General features: G+C 40.0%; 1 protein-coding gene across 2 annotated transcripts in view; it reads left to right on the forward strand.

Annotated features, from left to right (window-relative positions):
- usp43a (ubiquitin specific peptidase 43a) overlaps positions 1 to 19375 on the forward strand; it is a 76587-nt gene that overhangs the window by 25590 nt on the left and 31622 nt on the right. For both annotated transcript variants that reach the window (XM_041222005.1, XM_041222004.1), the window contains exons 3-4: positions 6288 to 6385; positions 15166 to 15258. In XM_041222005.1, coding sequence (XP_041077939.1) covers positions 6288 to 6385; positions 15166 to 15258 — 191 coding nt within the window. The remainder of the gene's footprint in view (positions 1 to 6287; positions 6386 to 15165; positions 15259 to 19375) is intronic.

Genomic DNA, 19375 nt, shown 5'->3' on the forward strand with positions numbered 1-19375 from the left:
AACAGTTGTGAAGTGTTGTCCAGGTTTGGTGCTGGCCTTAAGCAACAGTTCCGGATTGTGTTAGCCGTCTAACAAGAACAAACAAGTATTATTAGACACAACAAACAAACAAAACACTCAAGATTAGTTTACAGTTTTTCCATCACAGTTCGCTCTTAACCGTAACAAAAGGAACCGATCACCTAGCCACGTCCACTTTTGTACCTTCAGTCGCGCCTCCTTGGTTAGCAAGTGCAATCGTTTCTCCTCCAATCTGGTTGCCACATCGCTTCCCTTCTGGGGTGACGACTTGATGTACTGTACCTCCGCCCCCTTTCTAGATGGCCGACTTCCATCTAACCCTTGGAATTAATTGTCCAACCATCCAGTCCGGGGCACTCTGTTCCCTTTACACAGAGCCCTCACAGGTCGGGAGGGAGATTTATAACCAAGATTCATTCTTTCTCTGTCACAGTGCTTTTAAAATGATATCATGGTAAGATTACCAAAAGAGAAAATGACATACACAATGAATCCAAACTAATACATTAGTTAAGATAATTAGTTTCAGGCATTTATCAAGTTGCCTTTAAAGTCTGTTTTTATGAAGTAAGTCTGATGTTCTCGAAACGGCTCTAGATTGCTGCTGGCCTCTTTGCTAGACAGTCTGTAACAGTTTTAATGTGCATCAAAAATTCATTTAAATTAAAGTCTTTAAATATACAAGAGAGGGTTAAACCTAGTTCTGCATTTCAGAATATGAATCGATGAAATACTACCAGCGTCATTGCGGGGAAAAATAAATGAAAAGAAAGGGGACCCAATGGTACTCAACATGTCAGCTCAGGTGTTCCCAGATAGACAATTAAACACTCACACCAGCTCTGCCAGTACCTGGCAGGTCCTGTAACATGTGGAAAATATGCCTCTTAAATCTGAGCACCATATATAAACACCACTGGCACCGCTTAGGCACCAGTTAAACTGACAGATACGATTTTACACTAAACAGTTTCGTGTCCAGACAACCATAAGAGAAAAACGAGTGCATCAGCCACTGGGCCGTTAAATGAGTAACTTACAACATTCTTTGGGGACAGAGATATGCTGTCTTAATTTAAACTTCTTAATTTAAAGTGTTTTGTAAAATTACTATGGGGAATTGGTTGCAAGGCAGAACAGCATTTTAATATAATTCATTATCATCAAGAAATTGCTTTAAAAGAAACCATGCTTGCTCTGTATTCAATTGACAGCCGCTGTTTCAGTGTCTCCCGCTGCTGTTTGAAACATGCAGTGATCATGGAATTCGGTTTGTGTCGTTGCATGGGTTACTGCACTTGCAATTTCATTGCAAATTAACTGACAGTCCGAGGTGCACGCTGTCTGTGCAAGTACCTGGTGCAAACACTGCTGCTAATATGTAGCTGGTGCTTCCCACCTAATCTGGTAGCAAGGTTAATTCAAATTGAAAACTGCAACTGTGTTCGTGCTTGTTCATGACTCACTGCACCTTTCCCAACCTCCCAAACAAAAGTGTCTCATCTCTGGCCAGGAACCCACGTTTATAGACAACATGCAATTACTGAAGTGCATTTATTTGAGGGTGATGATTACTTTACATTCTTTTAAACCTTGTTTACAAGAAGGCGCTGACAATACATTGCAAACAGTCAACAGATTAGGAGGGTGAGAGGGTAGCACTGTATAAAAAAAACATATTTTATGCATAACGCAATGCTTTTTAATTACCAGGTGTACTAAAATAAGCAGGAACATCAATCGCCACATTGAAAGGCATCCCTCAACTGGTTTGGCAGGTCTGCTCTAAGCAGAAGGTGCTTTATAAAAATGTACAATGCGAATACCTTACCCTGAAGAAGCAACTTTCAATGCACTTGTTTGTTCGGAAAACGACATGGTGCAAAGTTTAGTGTCCTAGGGGTGTGTCTGATGCTTTTCAGTAAAAGTAAGCAATTCAGGGTTATTCAGGGTTTCTCTCTGTGCAAGCAGAACCCTGTGTGCGATGTTTGTATTGCTATTAGCAATCGAAAAATATTGATTAGAGAACGTGTGATATACAGCGTGTAGAAAAATGCTTTTTGTCATATTATCACAGGGGATACAAATATATACAGTGTGTTGTTACCATTATAAACTGGAATAAAGGCTTGAGATCAAAGTATTTTCTAATAATAAGGTGCAGACTCAGGGGTGTCTGATGTTTTTTATACAACTTGAAATGCCAATGTGCACATATAGTAGTAACCATGAACAAATTGTCAATGAGAGTCTCATGAATAGTTGTTTCACAGTTGCACTTGCCAGGGGTCCAGGCTAAGTTTAGGGTTAGTTTTTTCTTAAAGGAATGTTTTCCTTAGAGTGGGAATGACTAGTCCTCATTGGATTGTTTATTTCCTCTTATATTTACTGCAGTAGGTTTTGGTCTGTGTTTTATGGCTGTGTAAATTGGTCATTAAAAAGATGTTATTCGGGTTCTATTTCTTTTATGTAATCCTCCTTTCTGCTTTTTAAAAAAATTGTTCTGTCCAGGGATTAGGGCTAGGGCTAGGCTAGAGTTAGTGATAAACATACATCTCAAAGACTCAGACACAATATTTTTTTCTTTAAAAAAAATGTAAAATAAAGATTGGCGTCTCAGGAAATTCTGGAAAATGTGGAAGTGAAGCTATGTGTAGTAAACAAGTCATAGCTTATAATTTGTGTTCTTTCTTTCTGGAGCAGGGTGGGGGTGGAGCGGGAGGGGGGTTGGCAGTACGCCAGCCTCTGTCTTTTCTAAAACTTACAGGAGGGCTGTTAGAAGGCTTTAGAACTATCTTCTAATCTTTCTCCTCCCACGAGATCTCTTTGAACCCTGGGAGGACAAGCTTCAGAGGAGCTGGGAAGCGGCATGGCTTTGTGCAGCTCCACTGGGGTGTTGTGGTGGAGAAATGTTTTGTTGTCCGGCTCTGAATGGCAAATGGGGGAAGCGGATAACATAACTTTCAAGGACATGCTGAAAACTTTTATTGTCAAACTACATATCAGATTTAAAACAACAGAGATACTCTACCAAGTGTTAGGTTTTAGTTTGGTCAAAAGTATAAAATGTGGCATAAATCAGTCATTAGCACAGCTTGTTCCACTGATTTCCTTGTGTTTTACTGTCCAATACATCACTCAACATACAGCTGCTCTATAGATAACTGTTTGATATATTATTTAATAGGACTGTCCATCATTCATGAAAAATATGAGTAAATGACGTCCCTCCTGTATGAACAGATAGTAAAGTCTTTTCTGAGACTGCAAGCTTAGAGAGCAAGGAGAATTTAACAAGGTAAAGAAATTAAAAGAAGCATTATAAAACGAGTGTATGCAATGATAGTTACCTACAGGAAGTGCCTCATTTTGAAGAGATCCTAGGACTAAATTAAGGAAAAAGGTATATTTTTTTTTTTTTTTTACATTTTTGGAAACGTTTAGCTTCTTCCCGCGTGACAAAGTGTGACATTTTCGATTTCAGAAACTCCTGAAACCGCACTGATAACAGCCTCTGTCTGCCTCCACGCTGATCAGGCATAACTTTGAAAGAATGACTCCAGACTTGCCTGAGTTTGCTGGCTTTGAGTAGAACAGCAGCCCCAGCGTGGGCTGGTCTCAGAGAGAAAACTGCCAATTTAGACTGGTTCTTTTTACTCAAATCCGGTAATGCAACAATTAACCCTTTCTCTCCTGTTTTCCGAAACAATCAATGGATCTGAAGTAATGATGCGTTAACAGCTGTGTGGCAGCTCCAACGATATGAGACTGCCATTGCTAGAATATTAACATTTTCAAATTATGGCTTATCACTATAGTACGAAACAAAACCATTACTGGTTGCTTAATAAGCTACCTTATCAGTATCAGATAGTGTTCTACTTTGTCAGGGTTGTGGTGTAATGTTTGTTCCATTGTGTTGCAGTAGGGCTTTGGTCTGTAAATAATGGCTCAGCTCTGTTTTTTTTCAGTATTTTGCAGTGGTATTGTCATGGGATCTCAATGGATAGGAGTGTCCACACTAATTGAAATTCCTCATCAGCATCCAATTATGTTATAGCATGAACCTAATTAAAGAGATGTGAGAGAGTGGCTAGGCTTTCATTCTCCCCTTTTCAATTCATGCTTCTGCATGCTGGCTTCACCTCCTCAAGACGTCTCTAATTCCAGCCCTTTCTGCTCTCACGGGGTCAGCTGCCTCTCTCCAGACTACATAGAAAGGCAACCCCCCTTAGCTTGCACTTTCCAAGTCCGAAGCCACATTCTCGTTAGAGGTTTCAGTTCCACACTGTGAGCCGCGATTGTGTCACTGAGGTGCTGGTAGACCACACACTAAGGCACAGAACTTTAATTAGCCTTGGAGCTGCGCTATTGGTTGCATTTTATATTGATTCACAGTTATTACTGACTTAAAACGGCAGTGACAGGCTCTGCTCCCCTGTGCTTTCCCCCAGGCCGTGCACCAGGGATTTCAATCATTTCTGATATGGAAATCTTTCACCAGTGTAAGCCTGTTAGTCACAGTGAACAGCTTATCCGCGATTGCTCTCAGCGATAGGGGAGGGGTACCCAGTTAAAACAGATGGCCATTGATCCCTGTATTCTCTCCATTATGAGGTCATCGGATATGTATCTAATGATCGGAGTTGTAAAAAAAAAAAAAAAAAAAAAAAAAATGAATACATAGCTGATTTTTTAAATAGTAGAAAGCATGCTGTATAAAAATATTTGTAAAAATGTAACCAAATGTACAAGACAAAGGTATGCCCCCTCTGGCCTCCCCCCACCCCTAACACATTGAGGTGGCTAAACCCAGTTTGAAACTGAATCCAATTCGGGCAACGTTTTCCACTGTGTTCTTCATAAACAAATGAACTGGCCATGTTTCCTACTGGAAATGAATAATGTGCTGACCCTCCTGGGTCTCTACAAGTCATTTATCATAACTGACCTTTCTATTACCTGCAGTGCAAAGCCTCAAAAGATTTCACTTCAGTTGAGTAAAAAAAAGTCAGTCTGCATTCATGGTTTTAGAGCTCCTCACCTCATCTCATCTCATCCCCCCGATGGGACAGAATCTGTAACTGCAGTGCATCTAGCAGTGCAATTGCCCATATGATCTAGGACATGAAGACTGGGGGGGGGCTCACTCAATTCATTTAGCTCAAATGGCTGATTCTATAAAAGCCTCTCATTACATTTAATTGCAGCCATCGTTAATGTCATCTTGGTCTCAGTCAGGACCCTGTGGTGCTGTCGTTACAGGTAATTGACTTAGAAGGGTTATAATTAAGGCAATGATGGATTTAGATGTTGAATGAAAAATAAATATTATTATTATTATTATATTGTTGTTGCAGATCAATTCGGGTTGAGTTTATCACAGACCAACTTCTTGCATAAGGGTAGAATCTGATAATATGCTGATTTTATAAAATTTTATCAGCAGGTGCAGTGTGGATTTTCACACAGTGCATAACTCCACCTGGTGGCAGAATATTGCAACCATAGGTGAACAACCCATTGAGATTCAGTAGCAGCAGCATAGATCCATACAATTCAGGAACAATTACCAGTAAATAGGCCGGAAATAATGCAAAATAAATACAACGGCAACAGGCAGAAAGCAAAGCACAGCACTCATCCAACAGCACTCATCCGTGAGTATTACAGCACTCATCCAACAGCACTCATCCGTGAGTATCACAGCACTCATCCGACAGCACTCATCCGTGAGTATCACAGCACTCATCCGACAGCACTCATCCGTGAGTATCACAGCACTCATCCAACAGCACTCATCCGTGAGTATCACAGCACTCATCCGTGAGTATCACAGCACTCATCCGACAGCACTCATCCGTGAGTATCACAGCACTCATCCGACAGCACTCATCCGTGAGTATCACAGCACTCATCCGACAGCACTCATCCGTGAGTATCACAGCACTCATCCAACAGCACTCATCCGTGAGTATCACAGCACTCATCCGTGAGTATCACAGCACTCATCCGACAGCACTCATCCGTGAGTATCACAGCACTCATCCGACAACACTCATCCGTGAGTATCACAGCACTCATCTGACAGCACTCATCCGTGAGTATCACAGCACTCATCCGACAGCACTCATCCGTGAGTATCACAGCACTCATCCGACAGTTTTAAACACTGTTAGAATTGCTGCAGGCGCTTCAAGTTGCAGGGCAGGTTCTGCAGGCAGTGGGAGGCTGGAGCTGACAGTGTTTTCTGTGTTGGTTTGCAGACCCAGTCTGGAGAGGACACTCCTGGAGGGGGACAGCACGCCACCGGGACCCCCGGGAGTCAGAGCTTCGTGCGGGAGCACTTCCAGGCTCAGTATAGGTAAGCATGCCCCATTCTACATTGACAGCCTGAGCACTTCACAGGAGAAAAGACTTCTATTGATTTAAACAGTGGCCAGGCTAAATAACACTGCTGTTCCATTCATTCAAAGTCCTATTTTAACATTTAAACAATAGCAGTATTTCAATCCATCATAATTCGAATCAGTTGAATAGCCCTTATAAAAGTTTGCCATGTTATTTTTGCACAGTATTTTTTGCATTTTTCTCCCATGCTTTTCCATGTATGCATGTATCATAGTTTATCCTGGTTTGCCATGCTTATTAATATGCTTTACTATATCTCGCTGTTTATTACAATGCGTATCTATTTTTTACCATGCTGGTTTTGTTTTTAATCAATCCCATCTATATGTGAGCCAATTAATTCCCAATTTAGAAACACCGAAGATGAGGAAGTAATTTGATTGGCACATACAGGTTTACTATTGAAGATTTCAGGCTTTGTATTTTGTTTTATTGTTTTGAGACGCTGTTGTATATTAAATTGAGATCCTGGGAGATTGCTGCTGCATGCTTTGCAGGCTGCATTGTTTTGTTTTGTTTTTCTCCGATTCAGAAAGGATTATTTTTAAAGAGTTTTTTCAAGGTCAGGAGTTTTAGAAGAATTAATTATTTTCTCACCATGACTGTTTCCGCAGCCAAGCATTCTATGGGATCTCTGAGTGTTCTGCCGAGGACAGGCAGCAATTATAATGTAACTATTCTTCAGGAAACAGCAGTAGTGTGGGCAGACTTTGAAACAGGCGCACCTGTCAGTCCATCTATTAGTGTCAAATATACTGTCTTACCCATTGTGACTAAACGTGACCCGCAAAAGGGGGGTGCAGCTTTTAAAATTTCAGGAATTCTAAAAGTAAAGTTATAGGGGTGCTTTATACCATCTGTCAAACAACCCCATAAACGAAGGAAAAAACGCTCTGCTGTACTGTAGAAAGAAAATTTCAGATGTCATTGGTGCATTGTATTAGGTTTTTGATATTTTTAAATTCTGTAACGCGGACGTATCTGTACATTCATTTTGTCTCTGAATACATATCAAGCAGTGCTGGTTTGAATAATTGAAACACTGGCCCCAGTCATACCGCATGGAAGCAAAATGCAAGCCTGTCTAATAGAAGAGCAGCATTAGCCTGCAAACAGTCACTACAATCACGCTGATGAACTGTGTTGCATCTGACTACCACATGAGATGGTAATCCTTTACGGATTCGAAGGATCCAGGATTCCTTTGATCACAGGATTGTTAAATGCACAGCAGATTCCACACACCTCTGCCGTCCGTCTTTTGAAATGTAACGGTAGGGACCTAGCTACTGTTCCTGTGATAGATCGTGTTCTCTCAAGCCTCGTTATAACCCATTACTGGCTCAACAGTCATTCATTCAGATACTCATTACTGCAGGTGGACTAATCTTCCTAATGCGTGCACTCCCAGAGGTCTGTCTCGTCACAAAAGTATACCAAAAATAATAATGTTGTTCAAGGAGTTTCATACTGTAGGATTTCTGAAAAATTGCAGCTTTTCCACGCTGCCCTCTGCCCCATTAGTCGTCTTATATTGTGATTTTGTTTTGTTCTTTTGTGCTTGACTACTATTATTATTATTATTATTATTATTATTATTATTATTATTATTATTATTTTATTTCTGTGAAGTTTTAAAGATGTATTTGTCAGCCTGTTTTAGTGAACGTATACCCCCTTTTTTTTTTTTTTTTTTTTTTTGCAAAGTAGCCTGCTTCTGAAAATAACTAATTAAAACTAAATCTAAGTGAGGGAGCTTGAGGGGGTTGCACAGGTGTCATTTTTTGTCCTTTCTGTGACCTTTGTATAGAGATTTACTGAACTTACACACAGTTGCAGAGGGAACAGCACAGAAACTGCAGTGGCACGCCAGTAGTGGTAATTTATAAGACCAATGTTCAGGAGTCTTTTCAGAAGCCTGGCAAATGATTTAAGCAGAAACTGAAACAGACCATTTTACAAAACGCGCATAATTAGATATTAGTAAGACATTTCAAACCTGGGGCTGGCAGAAAGCAGTGAAACTGAATCAAAAGAGAACTACAGGACCATTCGAGAATCAGAACTACAGGACCATTCGAGAATCAGAACTACAGGACCGTTCGAGAATCAGAAAACCTCAGCTGTGTCTCTGTCTCTGGCTTGATGTTTTCAGATCAATTTTGCTGGTGAGCCTAACAGTGATAATAGAGCTATCCGTAGCTGCTGTCTGCTCCCTCAAGCTTCTTCATTGATTTCAGGTTGTGTGCTGTGGGGAGGAACTGGTATCGGAAGGCATGCTGGCAGAGCTGCCTTGGCAGTGAGTGCTGAAGGTCGACATGCCCTGATTATAGAGGGCTTAATCTTCAGCTTCACAGAGGCCAGTGGTGTCCTGCCTCCTTACCTCACACTGCATTGCTGCCCTCAGATCAAACAACAAACACACAATGATGAGTGAGATTTGTTTGTCTGTTTGGGTCATTTAAGTCTGGGGTTTTTTGGAGTTAATTTAAGCTGTGCTGGAGCATGAAGAATGGATTGTTCAGTGTTACAGTAGCTTGACTTACTGCAGCTGGGCAGTAGCAATATATACATTATACAATATATATATATATATATATATATATATATATATATATATATATATATATATATATATATATATATATATATATATATATATATAGTGAAGGTATAATGATGAAATGGTATACATGATGAGTACATAAAGTTGCAGGGAAACGAAAGTATTCACAGTAGGTTATGCAGTACATAAAGTTGCCAGGAAACATTACAAGTCATTTCAATTAGCTTTCTTCATCTGATGCAGGCAAGGTTATTTTTTAATACCGGTACTTTTCAAAGTTTTGGCAACACCTTCTCTGAAGTCTTAACAAAGTGCGTATTAAATGTAGCTGATAATTCAATATTCATCTTAGAGCAGAAACTTATTCAGAATAAGCCATTTTTCTCAGGAATTCAGTGAATCGGTGATAATGGATCTATTTTAATAAGCTAAACTGTGTCAGATCTTAATACCGCCAACCTTTAACTCTATATTAACAGGGACGGAAATAAGACTCCCGTTGCATCGCAGTTTGATCCAGTCCTGGTTTTACAATAAGTTTACAAAGACACACCTAAGCTTGTTTCCTATACACTGTTACTTATCAAGCTCATAGTAAAACCTGAAAAGGGTGAAAGTGCTATGCAATAGGAGTCTTATTTCCATCCCTAATCAATCCACTGACGTTTATTGACCCACTTATTAACTTAACTGAATACGGGAAAAAAACGTAAAGAACAGGTTTATTAATTTAAGCATGACGTTATTAAGATCCGCCACTCTTTAGATGATTAAAATAGGCCCTGATGAGAACCCAGCAATTCAAGGATGCCAGCAGTCCAGGATTTCATTTCGACCCTAAGCGATGGCATCATATTCCAGGCTTCCTCTCCCTATTGATTGGGTAGGAAAGCAATGCCCAGTCAGAGTATAATATACACCCTTGTGTCCTGTCTGCAGAGCAGTATATATAATGATCAAGTTAGTGGTCGCATTACTGCTATTATTAGTGTTAGTAGTAGTTGTAGCAGCAGCTGTTGCATTATTGCACTTTCATTAACATATTATGTGGTCACAATCTACTGCTGTCTGTAGGGGGCATCAAGCTAGGCAACAGCATTATTAAGTGGTTTATTTAGAAAGGATTTGCAGAACAGGTGTGGCTTTTAATGGAGTCCTCTGATAGCTGGTAACGCTTTTTAACTTCAATAAAGAAATGAAGAATGGGTTTTGAATCAAACACTAATTGCTTTGATTAAAGCTGTTATATGGCCACACTTGACCCGACTGTTTTAATCTTTTAAAGTAACTCTTTTGTTTGTTTTTTTTTTGGTTTTGCCAGTGCTGCAGAAGTGCACGTCTCTCCCTGCGTTTCTGAAACACAGAACCTTTGTATTCCTGCACCCACACTAATTACAGGACTCCATAAAACTCATCTCATAATTTAATGTGCAGCTTTCTCACATAGCTGAGCTGTCTGCACTGGCAGTAAAAAAACCTCCTAATTGCTACCCATGCAGCAGCTACATTTCACTGTGTTTTAATTTGGCTTGGGAGTGGTGAGACAGGTTCTAGCAGGTCACAGGTGCAGAAGCTGGAGCCTGTTGCTGACCTCAGTTTGGATTTGGGCTTGACAGAATGAAACTAGCCTGGGCAGGAATGATTAACAGCTTATCAGATTGATATACTGACTGTATGAATGTTGCTTATTGTATACCTCAGCCTCTGTCTGTATGACCTCAGAGTGCTGTATGTGTCCAGTAAACACAGACTCAGTTTGTTTTTGGTTTAGCTGCAAAAACAGATTCGGCATGAACTGAATACAGTGACAAAACAGACAGCTACAGGATGCAAAGATATCAAGCACTATGGCTTGCTCATCAAACCTTCTTTTTCTTCTTCACCATTATTGGAAGTGCAAGCTGTTTTAAATTACATGTTCTGAGTGCTCCTTATTACAGTTATTCAGAGAAGAGCCAGCGCTATACACATCTGTGCGCTAGATGACACTGCTTTTAATGTAAAGATGCACAGGGCCGGTATGTGCCCGTGTCATTCTGGCAATGCTTTTAGAATTAAAGTTTGAGTTGTCCTGGTCAAATTACTTAAAGCTGATTCGCAAAGCCTTTTACTCCAAAGTGTTTTGCACGACGGCTTTTTTACCATCTGTTAATTTTTTCCAAACTAATAACTACTTACTGTGTGGATACCTAAGAGCCGTTGAATTAAAATCCTGGATTGTTTATTTCAAGGTTTTGTAACTTCAGTGGGTGCTTTTCTCTGATAAGAAAGACATGGTGCTAATGACACTATTGATGCCCAAGGTCTGTGTTTTTGCAGGCAGTCTCATTTATAGTTAAACTGAAGGATTAAGAGTCATCAGACCTTGATCTGAATCCTAGGACACGCACCGACTCACAGTGTGAGCTTAGGCAAGTCATTCAACCCTGTGTAGCTTTAACATGGAGAAAAAGCAGGCTACCGCTGTGCTGGGGGATACGATAATGGAGCGCTACTGTATTATAAATAACTCCATTCTGTATGGCAAATTATGTTTCTTTAAATATAAAGTGCTTGGTTAACCCTTATAAATGTTTACCATAGTAAAGACATAATGTAATAAAGCATAGTGAAAGCATGGTAAAGCATAGGCAAGCATTGTAAAAAATAGTGAGGTATAATAAAGCTTATTAATAAACAGGGTAAACTATGATAAATGCATAGTATAACCATATGCAAAAATACCATAGTAAACATATATGAGGGACTGAACAACAAAAAGTTGTAGTTTTGTAAGGAATTGTGATTGCTTATTACTTATACCCTGCCATCGTAATGAGCCTGGGGTTGCCCCATTTGTAATGTCAGAATGCTATTGGAACTGCAATTGCCAGTCGTGTCCTGTTTGCTTGTTGAAAGCAATCATTTGACTGCACTTGTAGGGAAGCATATTCTTAATAACAGAATGCATGCCCGCACATTATATTAACAGCACCGTGCCGTGTGGCTGTGCGCTGAATAAGCAGATGAAAGCGGTGCATCAGCGCACAGGGGAAGCAGTAGACTCTTTTACTTGTATTAGCATTATTATTCCCTTCTTCTGCCTTCACCTTATTGTTAATCTTCTGTATATCATCTGAGGGGGGGCAGCCTTGTGGGTAGCACTGCTCCAGCTGAGCTAGTCAGATTAGTGGGCAGGGGGGGTGGTGGTTCGAGATGCCTGTAAAGCTGCTGATTTAGCTCTGCAGCGGAGTTGTGTCCAGCTAGACCCAACTTGTTTTTTGTTCACTTGAACAATGCAGTTACAATAAGGTACGAGTACACGAAGGAAGTCATTAAATAGATATCTTTTAAATGCCCCCCAGGGCATTAAACACAGTTTCATCTAGTGTGGGAAAAAACTGACAAAGGTACCTGCACGGCTGGTTAATGTATCTGCAACTCCTTTCAATGTGGAGGCTTTGCTTCATAACAAAGAAAAAGAAAATGCCAAAGAAGATTTGGTGCAACATAGCACAGGGGTCTTTATGATAGCACAGTGGTACTGATATTGAACCACAGTACTGCAACTGCTTGCCATTTTGCATTGGCATTGCTTACACTATTGTGGCACAATTGAAATGTCACGTAGTATAATGACAAATTAACAGGTTGCCCCTTTAATACGGCATATAGCATTGCCATAGCTACTGCAGACCGTATGGTAAGAATCCCTTCAACTGCCAACATGTAGCCACAGTGCAGAAAGAGAGAGAGAGAGAGACTGTGGTAGTGTGCAGACTCAAATCAGAAGTTTAATTTGAGGTCTTTCACTGTGCCACATTTGAACACGAAATCCATACTAATCACAATGGCAATTAACAGTGAATTAAGTATAGGCTTCGGTTTGCTATGCAATTGCAAGCACGTATGATAATCGCGGGGTAATTGCAGACTGATACCTGACCCGGGTTCATCGGAGCTGATTCTGCATTACGCTACGATGTTATCAAGCACATTAGTCGTCATTTTTTGGATGTTTTTGAAAACTTCCAATGCTGGAACAGTGTAAAAAGACACGCCCTGTTCTAGGGAAGCTTCCTAATCAAGGCGTGCTTGATTAGGACCCTAGTACAGTAGAGGTGCATGTTGCTTGATTCTTCCACTCTCATACAAGTCAGCTTGGGAACACTCTGTGTGGCACAAAGACTTAAATAATGAAAGAGTAAACGATCTTCCCTAAACTGTTTCTTTGTGTGCTGGGTTAGTTTACAGCACTACAAGCTGTTTAGATGCAAATTAAGTGGTAATTGGGCATTTTATTTTGAAAAAGTGTTGAAAACAAAATACAAAGAGAATGCAACACTTTATTTATTGGAAAAAGTCCACAAAATAACCGATTATATTGCAGGTAATTGTTTTTTTTATTATACATAATAGAGTGAAAAGTAAGTAATAAACCAGCATAAAATAAGTCTCCAGTTAGTACTTAAACTCCACTAGCTATGCCAAATAGTAATAACAAACTTCTTTAACCCTGCTTCGGCCTCTCTGTAGTGAAATCACTTTGCAGTCCGAGTAGATTCAGAAAGATTAAGTGCATAAATAAAGAATAACTGATAACACTTTCCAATGTGTCTCTAATTTCTGTGATGTTTACATAGTAGTAAATGCATGTGTACTTACACATGATTCTAACGTTATTATGTATAGGTACAATGTACTTAATGTGTACATCTTTTTCCATGATATAACTCTAAACCTAACCCTAGCCCTTTTCTGATAAAATTACTTGGGCATTTACAGAAAGATTTGCACATTAAGTACATTGTGATTATGCATAATAACATTGTAATCATGTGCAGGTGCACATGTATTTACTAACTAACTACTGTGTAATTACACAGCAATTAGAGACACTTAATGTAAAGTGTTACTGAATAATTAATCTATTAATAGCAGCTAGATGGTGTTTTATGCTTAATAATGCTGGTTGTGTACTTATATCAGCTTAGAGTGCACTCTGGGAAGAGAATCGTCTGAGGAAATGATAAAAAATGAAAAAATTGGGCTGAGCGGTGACAACATCCATCCCAACCACACAGTATCGAGGAGCTCTTTTGATAAACGACTCATTAAAGCAGAAAATTGTTTCCAAATTGAGTGCAGGCAAGGGGCTGACTTTACCTTCAGACTCAATTCCCTCTCCAAGCAGCCATGTTCTCCGAGTTGTTATGAGAGGAAAATAAAAGAAGCAGCAGCACATGTATTAAGACTAGCCTGAAGCATATCCCTTACCAAGTATGTTATTAACACTTCAAATGTGCAAACAGGCAAGCTCTCTGTACATAGCGGACACATTCCGGTTTCATAGACCACATTAATCTTGGACTACCTTATCTAAAATAACATGTGCCAATATGATTTTGTGAAACCAGTCATTAATGTAACTAGCCTACGGATTAATATACAAGTTTAAATTCCCATTGTTCTTTGTAAATTCACTTTGTCAGAGCCAGTAAAGGGTGGGGCAGCAATGCACTGCACTACAGCAGAGAAGTAATTGCAGATGCACTTATGAGACCAACCCCTCACGGATTTGAACTGTTCAATTTACTGGTGCATCTGCCAGACAGCATGAGTTATACCAGGAGTGCTTTGAAATTACACATAGTTTTAATTTATTTTTTTTTAAATTAAAAACTAGATTTATGTGAAATTTCAGGAATGCCTCTACCACCCCAGCACCCCGCAGGAAACCTGTTGGATTGTCAGCCAGGTTCCGTTCATTTATCATACATACCCAAGATTGCATTGTAATTATGGCTATCCTCCTTGTAGCAGCTTGTAAATGTGTCAAACAATAAAAACTATGTGCAATTATCAAAAGTAGCAATGCGTGAAAAAAGCAACAAAAAAAAAAAACAGGATAGCAGCTCCTTAATTAAAATGAAATCCTAGGATAGTCTTCCAGAATTTATATTCTGAAACCCTGATTCTGATTAATTCAGTTAGAGATTTTCTCTGTGTGCTATTTATATGCTATTTTTTATTAAAAGTACAAAAAAGCATATCAAACAAAGGTCTGGTTTATAAACTGAGGTGTTGTAAAGAGATGCATTTGTGACTACCGAAGCAATCTTTATTTCTGTCTTGACTGAGTCTCTGATTTTGCTGAAATGACCCCGTGTTTGTTTTTTTTTCTCCAGGTCATCACTGACCTGCCCTCACTGCCTTAAACAGAGCAACACCTTTGATCCTTTCCTGTGTATCTCCCTGCCCATCCCCTTGAGACAGACCAGGTACAGTATGCTTATTCACCGCATCCACACTCGCTAAAGGTACCAGAAACCTCGCTGAACTATAAACAAAATGTATTGTACAAATTCACGTTTTATGCGTACTGTACTTCTAGCAACACATGTGGTAGGTATTTCCACAAAGTCTCTTTCTCCAGCTTCGTTTGTGTTTGTGCCCACAGTCGTAGTCGATGCACTGTTTCTGTCGCTTTCATCAGCATTTCATTTTAGCCTTCTTAAAGAAGTAGTTGGTAATAGAAGGTCCTAATGCATCAAGAGGAGTATTAACGGAATCAAACAGTTGTGCGGGAGATGTGAGTCATGTGACTTGGCTTGCCTATGGCGTGAGTTTGGGCACTGGTAGAGTACTAGAGTACTGGAATGGCGTTTGAGCGTGTTGCAGCTGGACTACACCACTGTGCTAGATCTCCCTAAAGTCTAGAGCGAAGGAGATCAATTTCTGGGAAGGGGGATTGGTGGGGGTTAAGAATATTAAGCAGGAAAATTCCCAAGCCCAAAACTGTCAGGTTCTGGATTTAATAATACAGTACAGCGTAAAACTAACAGGAAGGCAGGTAACCGATGAATTGGATCAGTAATGGGATTTAACATTAATCACGCTTACATTCTCAAACACTGTCAGGATAGTTAAAGACAAATAAAGTGCATCCTTGAGGGGTAATCTATCCAGCTTTGCATCCTTAGGTTTTCTCTGGTCAATGCAGCACGCTTTGCAAGCTGCTGTCAGTGTCTAGGTCATTGCAGGTCAACAGTACCCTGATTATTCCTGAGCTGATAGAGACTGTGAAATCCCAGCTGGAAACTTCGGCATGTCACAACTTTTTTTTTTTTGTGTGTGATTACATTTTTAAATAACATACATGCAATCTAATACAAAGCTATTCTCAAATATATATATACTTTAACATTCATGCATGTATAAATCTAAACCCACAACTCACACCAGTACATTCAGTGAGAATTATTACTTAAAATAGTAGGATAACAAAAGTTATTCAAAAGTAAGCCGATAGTAATGTATATAATCTAAGCAATTTCATTTTCCTTTATCTGTCAGGTAGGGCTTCTCCAGCTGTAATACATACAGCATTAGATGTTTCCATTCTGTGAAAGCTTGACATTTCTCTTCTTTAGCAAGTATTTAAGGATTAACTTTAGTATCAAAGAACAATATCCGAAGACAATCTTAACCTTCTTTCTATTAAATGGCATCACACAAGGTGTCACACCCAGAATGCAGAAGCTATGCATCAAAGTATGCCTTCCTTTGGAAATGTCAGTTTACAGGCAGTTTGAGTAAAATAATGATTTTCTGTATTCACCAATATCAAGCGTGTGCTGTCAGATCTCACCCTCAATCTACTGTTGTCATGTGTGGACTACTTGTAGAGAATCTGGCAGGGACAGCGTATTAAAAATGTATATGATGTGCTGTATCGTAGCTGTTTCTTTTCCTTTTATTCTCTGCATCCTTTTTAGTGTCTCAATCTTCAGTGTACTTTAGTTTTACTTGGGTGTTCCCTCTATTATAGTCATGCTTTAGATTTGTGGGCTTTCAGGAATCTGATACTTTGGTTCAGCAGTATTGGGCAAGGCTGTGATCCTACGCAAACCCTTTTCCAGTAACACACACACACCCCTACTCCATTTCTGCAAACCTCTGTCAGGCCACATCCAACGCACCCACTGCATTCTGGAGCGAGAGGGAGAGTGGGGCTCTGTATTACTCTGAGTGATGCCGCTAAAGTGCTGTGGGTTGGGACCATGCCACATTCACAGACAGTTATGGAAGGTTGAGAAGTTTAATTGGAACATTCCGAAGACAGGAAGCCAACAGGGTGCAGCTGCTACACCCATTGTGTTCCAGAGCCAGTGCCTTGAGGAGCCTAGACCAACCCTGCAGCTTCTGCTCTTCCAGCTCCCCTCCCAGGAGGGACGTGTGTGTTTGTGTGTGTGTGTGTGTGTGGACAACAAGCTAGAGTTCTTCTCTGGCCATCAGTCTACCTTGATTGCGAAACAGTCCTGTGACTCGAGAGACTAGAAGTCAACCTCTGAAATGGTTGCAATATTGCAGTATGACCCAGACTGAGCTCGAAGCAAACAAACTCGAAGGGTTAAAGGAGAGTGAGGGGGGCTGATAATGTAGTAGGATCCCTTGGCTCCCATTCCTGGCCTCCCTCATTGTAATAAAACTTTAAACAAATGTCAATGCACCCATGTGAACCGCAGCTAAAGATGAACACAAACTGTGTTCCACCACTCTCAGAATGAGGCTGATCTTTCCAGATTGAGCTTGCACTGTTTACTTGGATAGTTCAGTTGGATAGTGTTCTGCCTCCATTCATTTAGTCTGGAATGAATAAGGAGATCTCCTTCTTAGGAAAACACATAGCGATAGGCATGCACATTCAGAACAGTTAGTCGGTAGCAAAGCACAGCAGCGTGTGCTGTATATGTACTTGGTGTTGTTTTATAAGGAAGTGCATAAATAATTTGGAGTGGGTAACTTCAAATGTCAGTTTCATTGATTTTTCTTCTTTTCCTTACTTTTTTTCTGTTCCCTGTCATTCTGAGCAGTTCTGGGTTCTGTTGCTCTGCTAATGTTAATGGCATGCTTTTGTAGATCGGTCTCTACCTGGCTTTGAGCTTTCCTGGAGAATCTTAACTGCCAACATCTTCATTCTATTCAAACCACATGATACAAAATGAGTACGTGGGGCCTTCACAATTGAAAGCTCTAATCGTCACGTTGCATAAATAAATAAATAAATACATACATACATAGAATCCTGCCAGTTAGGATCTCCAGGCAAGCTCAATGCGAGCCAGAGAGATATGAAGGCAAACAAGGGACCTTGCTTGGCATCTGGGATGGGACCACAGTCTCCAAGCACTCTCAGACACAAATGCCGTGAATGTCATTGCATAACAAGCCCGTTGTGTGTGCTATTTATCACTTGCCAGTGTTTAAACTAATGCAGTGTTTAAAGCTATATCATGCAGGACCTATCCAAATCCCTATTGTATTTTAGATAACTTTAAGGGCAAACCAATGTTAAAAGTTTGTGTGTGCACAAAGCCGAACCTTGCATGTAGCACCATACCGAATTTGTGGGGTGTCCAGGATTTGATTCAGACCCTCAACATGTTGTCTGTTTCTTGGGGTTTGGATGGGCTGAGACACAATATACAATATCCCTGCTTTATTTTATTTTAGATTATCACAACGTCACATGGATTCTGAATATTTTATCTAATGAATCCAAAACTAATTTCCAAAAGCGGACCGTGTGCACATACCTAGAAATATAGCTTGCAATAGCACAGTTGAAATGTTTAGATTCTCTGCCATGTGGGAAGAGTTGCTATACTACTGTAATTACTGGAATATCCTGGTATCAGTTCCATTTTCCTGATATCACACTGCACCTGTCCCATGCTGTCTCAGGAGCCTGAGAGATGCAGAATGAATGAATGAAGGGGTCTAATCGCTATTGCAGCAGCAGCATTTCCCCCAAGAGGTCCAGCTGTTAAAATGTTTTGTGAACGTCCCCTCCCTTTATTGGAAATACACTGAAGACGGTGTCTCTTCAGCACCCAAACCATTTCTCACATGCCTTCCTTTTTAAAACTGCTATATGTTCAGTTCTCCTAGCAGTATTTGTTGCCTGTTGGATACCTTTCACTCAGATGATTTCCCTGTGTGCCATCCTGTGCAATGAACATTGAATTACATGTCGCTACAGCGCTACTTTGACAAAAACAAGTTTATAAAAAAAAGTTTCTATTTTAAATCTATTACTAATTCATGCTTTTTGTCCACAAAATGTTAAGCACTCAATCAGAAATGGCATAATGCCTTGATACAAGTTTATTGTTATAATTTTCACCTTGACTTGTGTGTGATTTTTGGGGCACCACGTACCCCACACCCAATCCCTATCTCGTAGAACTAAACAATGGAATCCAATCGCCAGGATTTCACTTTATGAAACGAAAATAGTGGCCCAAGACCTTGGAAAGCTTATCTCCCATCTTTTGTTACTTGTTTCCACGGAAATAGTTTTTAGCCCAGCGAAGAAGCTACCAATCCGATGTC

This window comes from Polyodon spathula, chromosome 21 (assembly GCF_017654505.1).
Source record: "Polyodon spathula isolate WHYD16114869_AA chromosome 21, ASM1765450v1, whole genome shotgun sequence".
Classification (NCBI taxonomy): Eukaryota; Metazoa; Chordata; class Actinopteri; order Acipenseriformes; family Polyodontidae; genus Polyodon; species Polyodon spathula.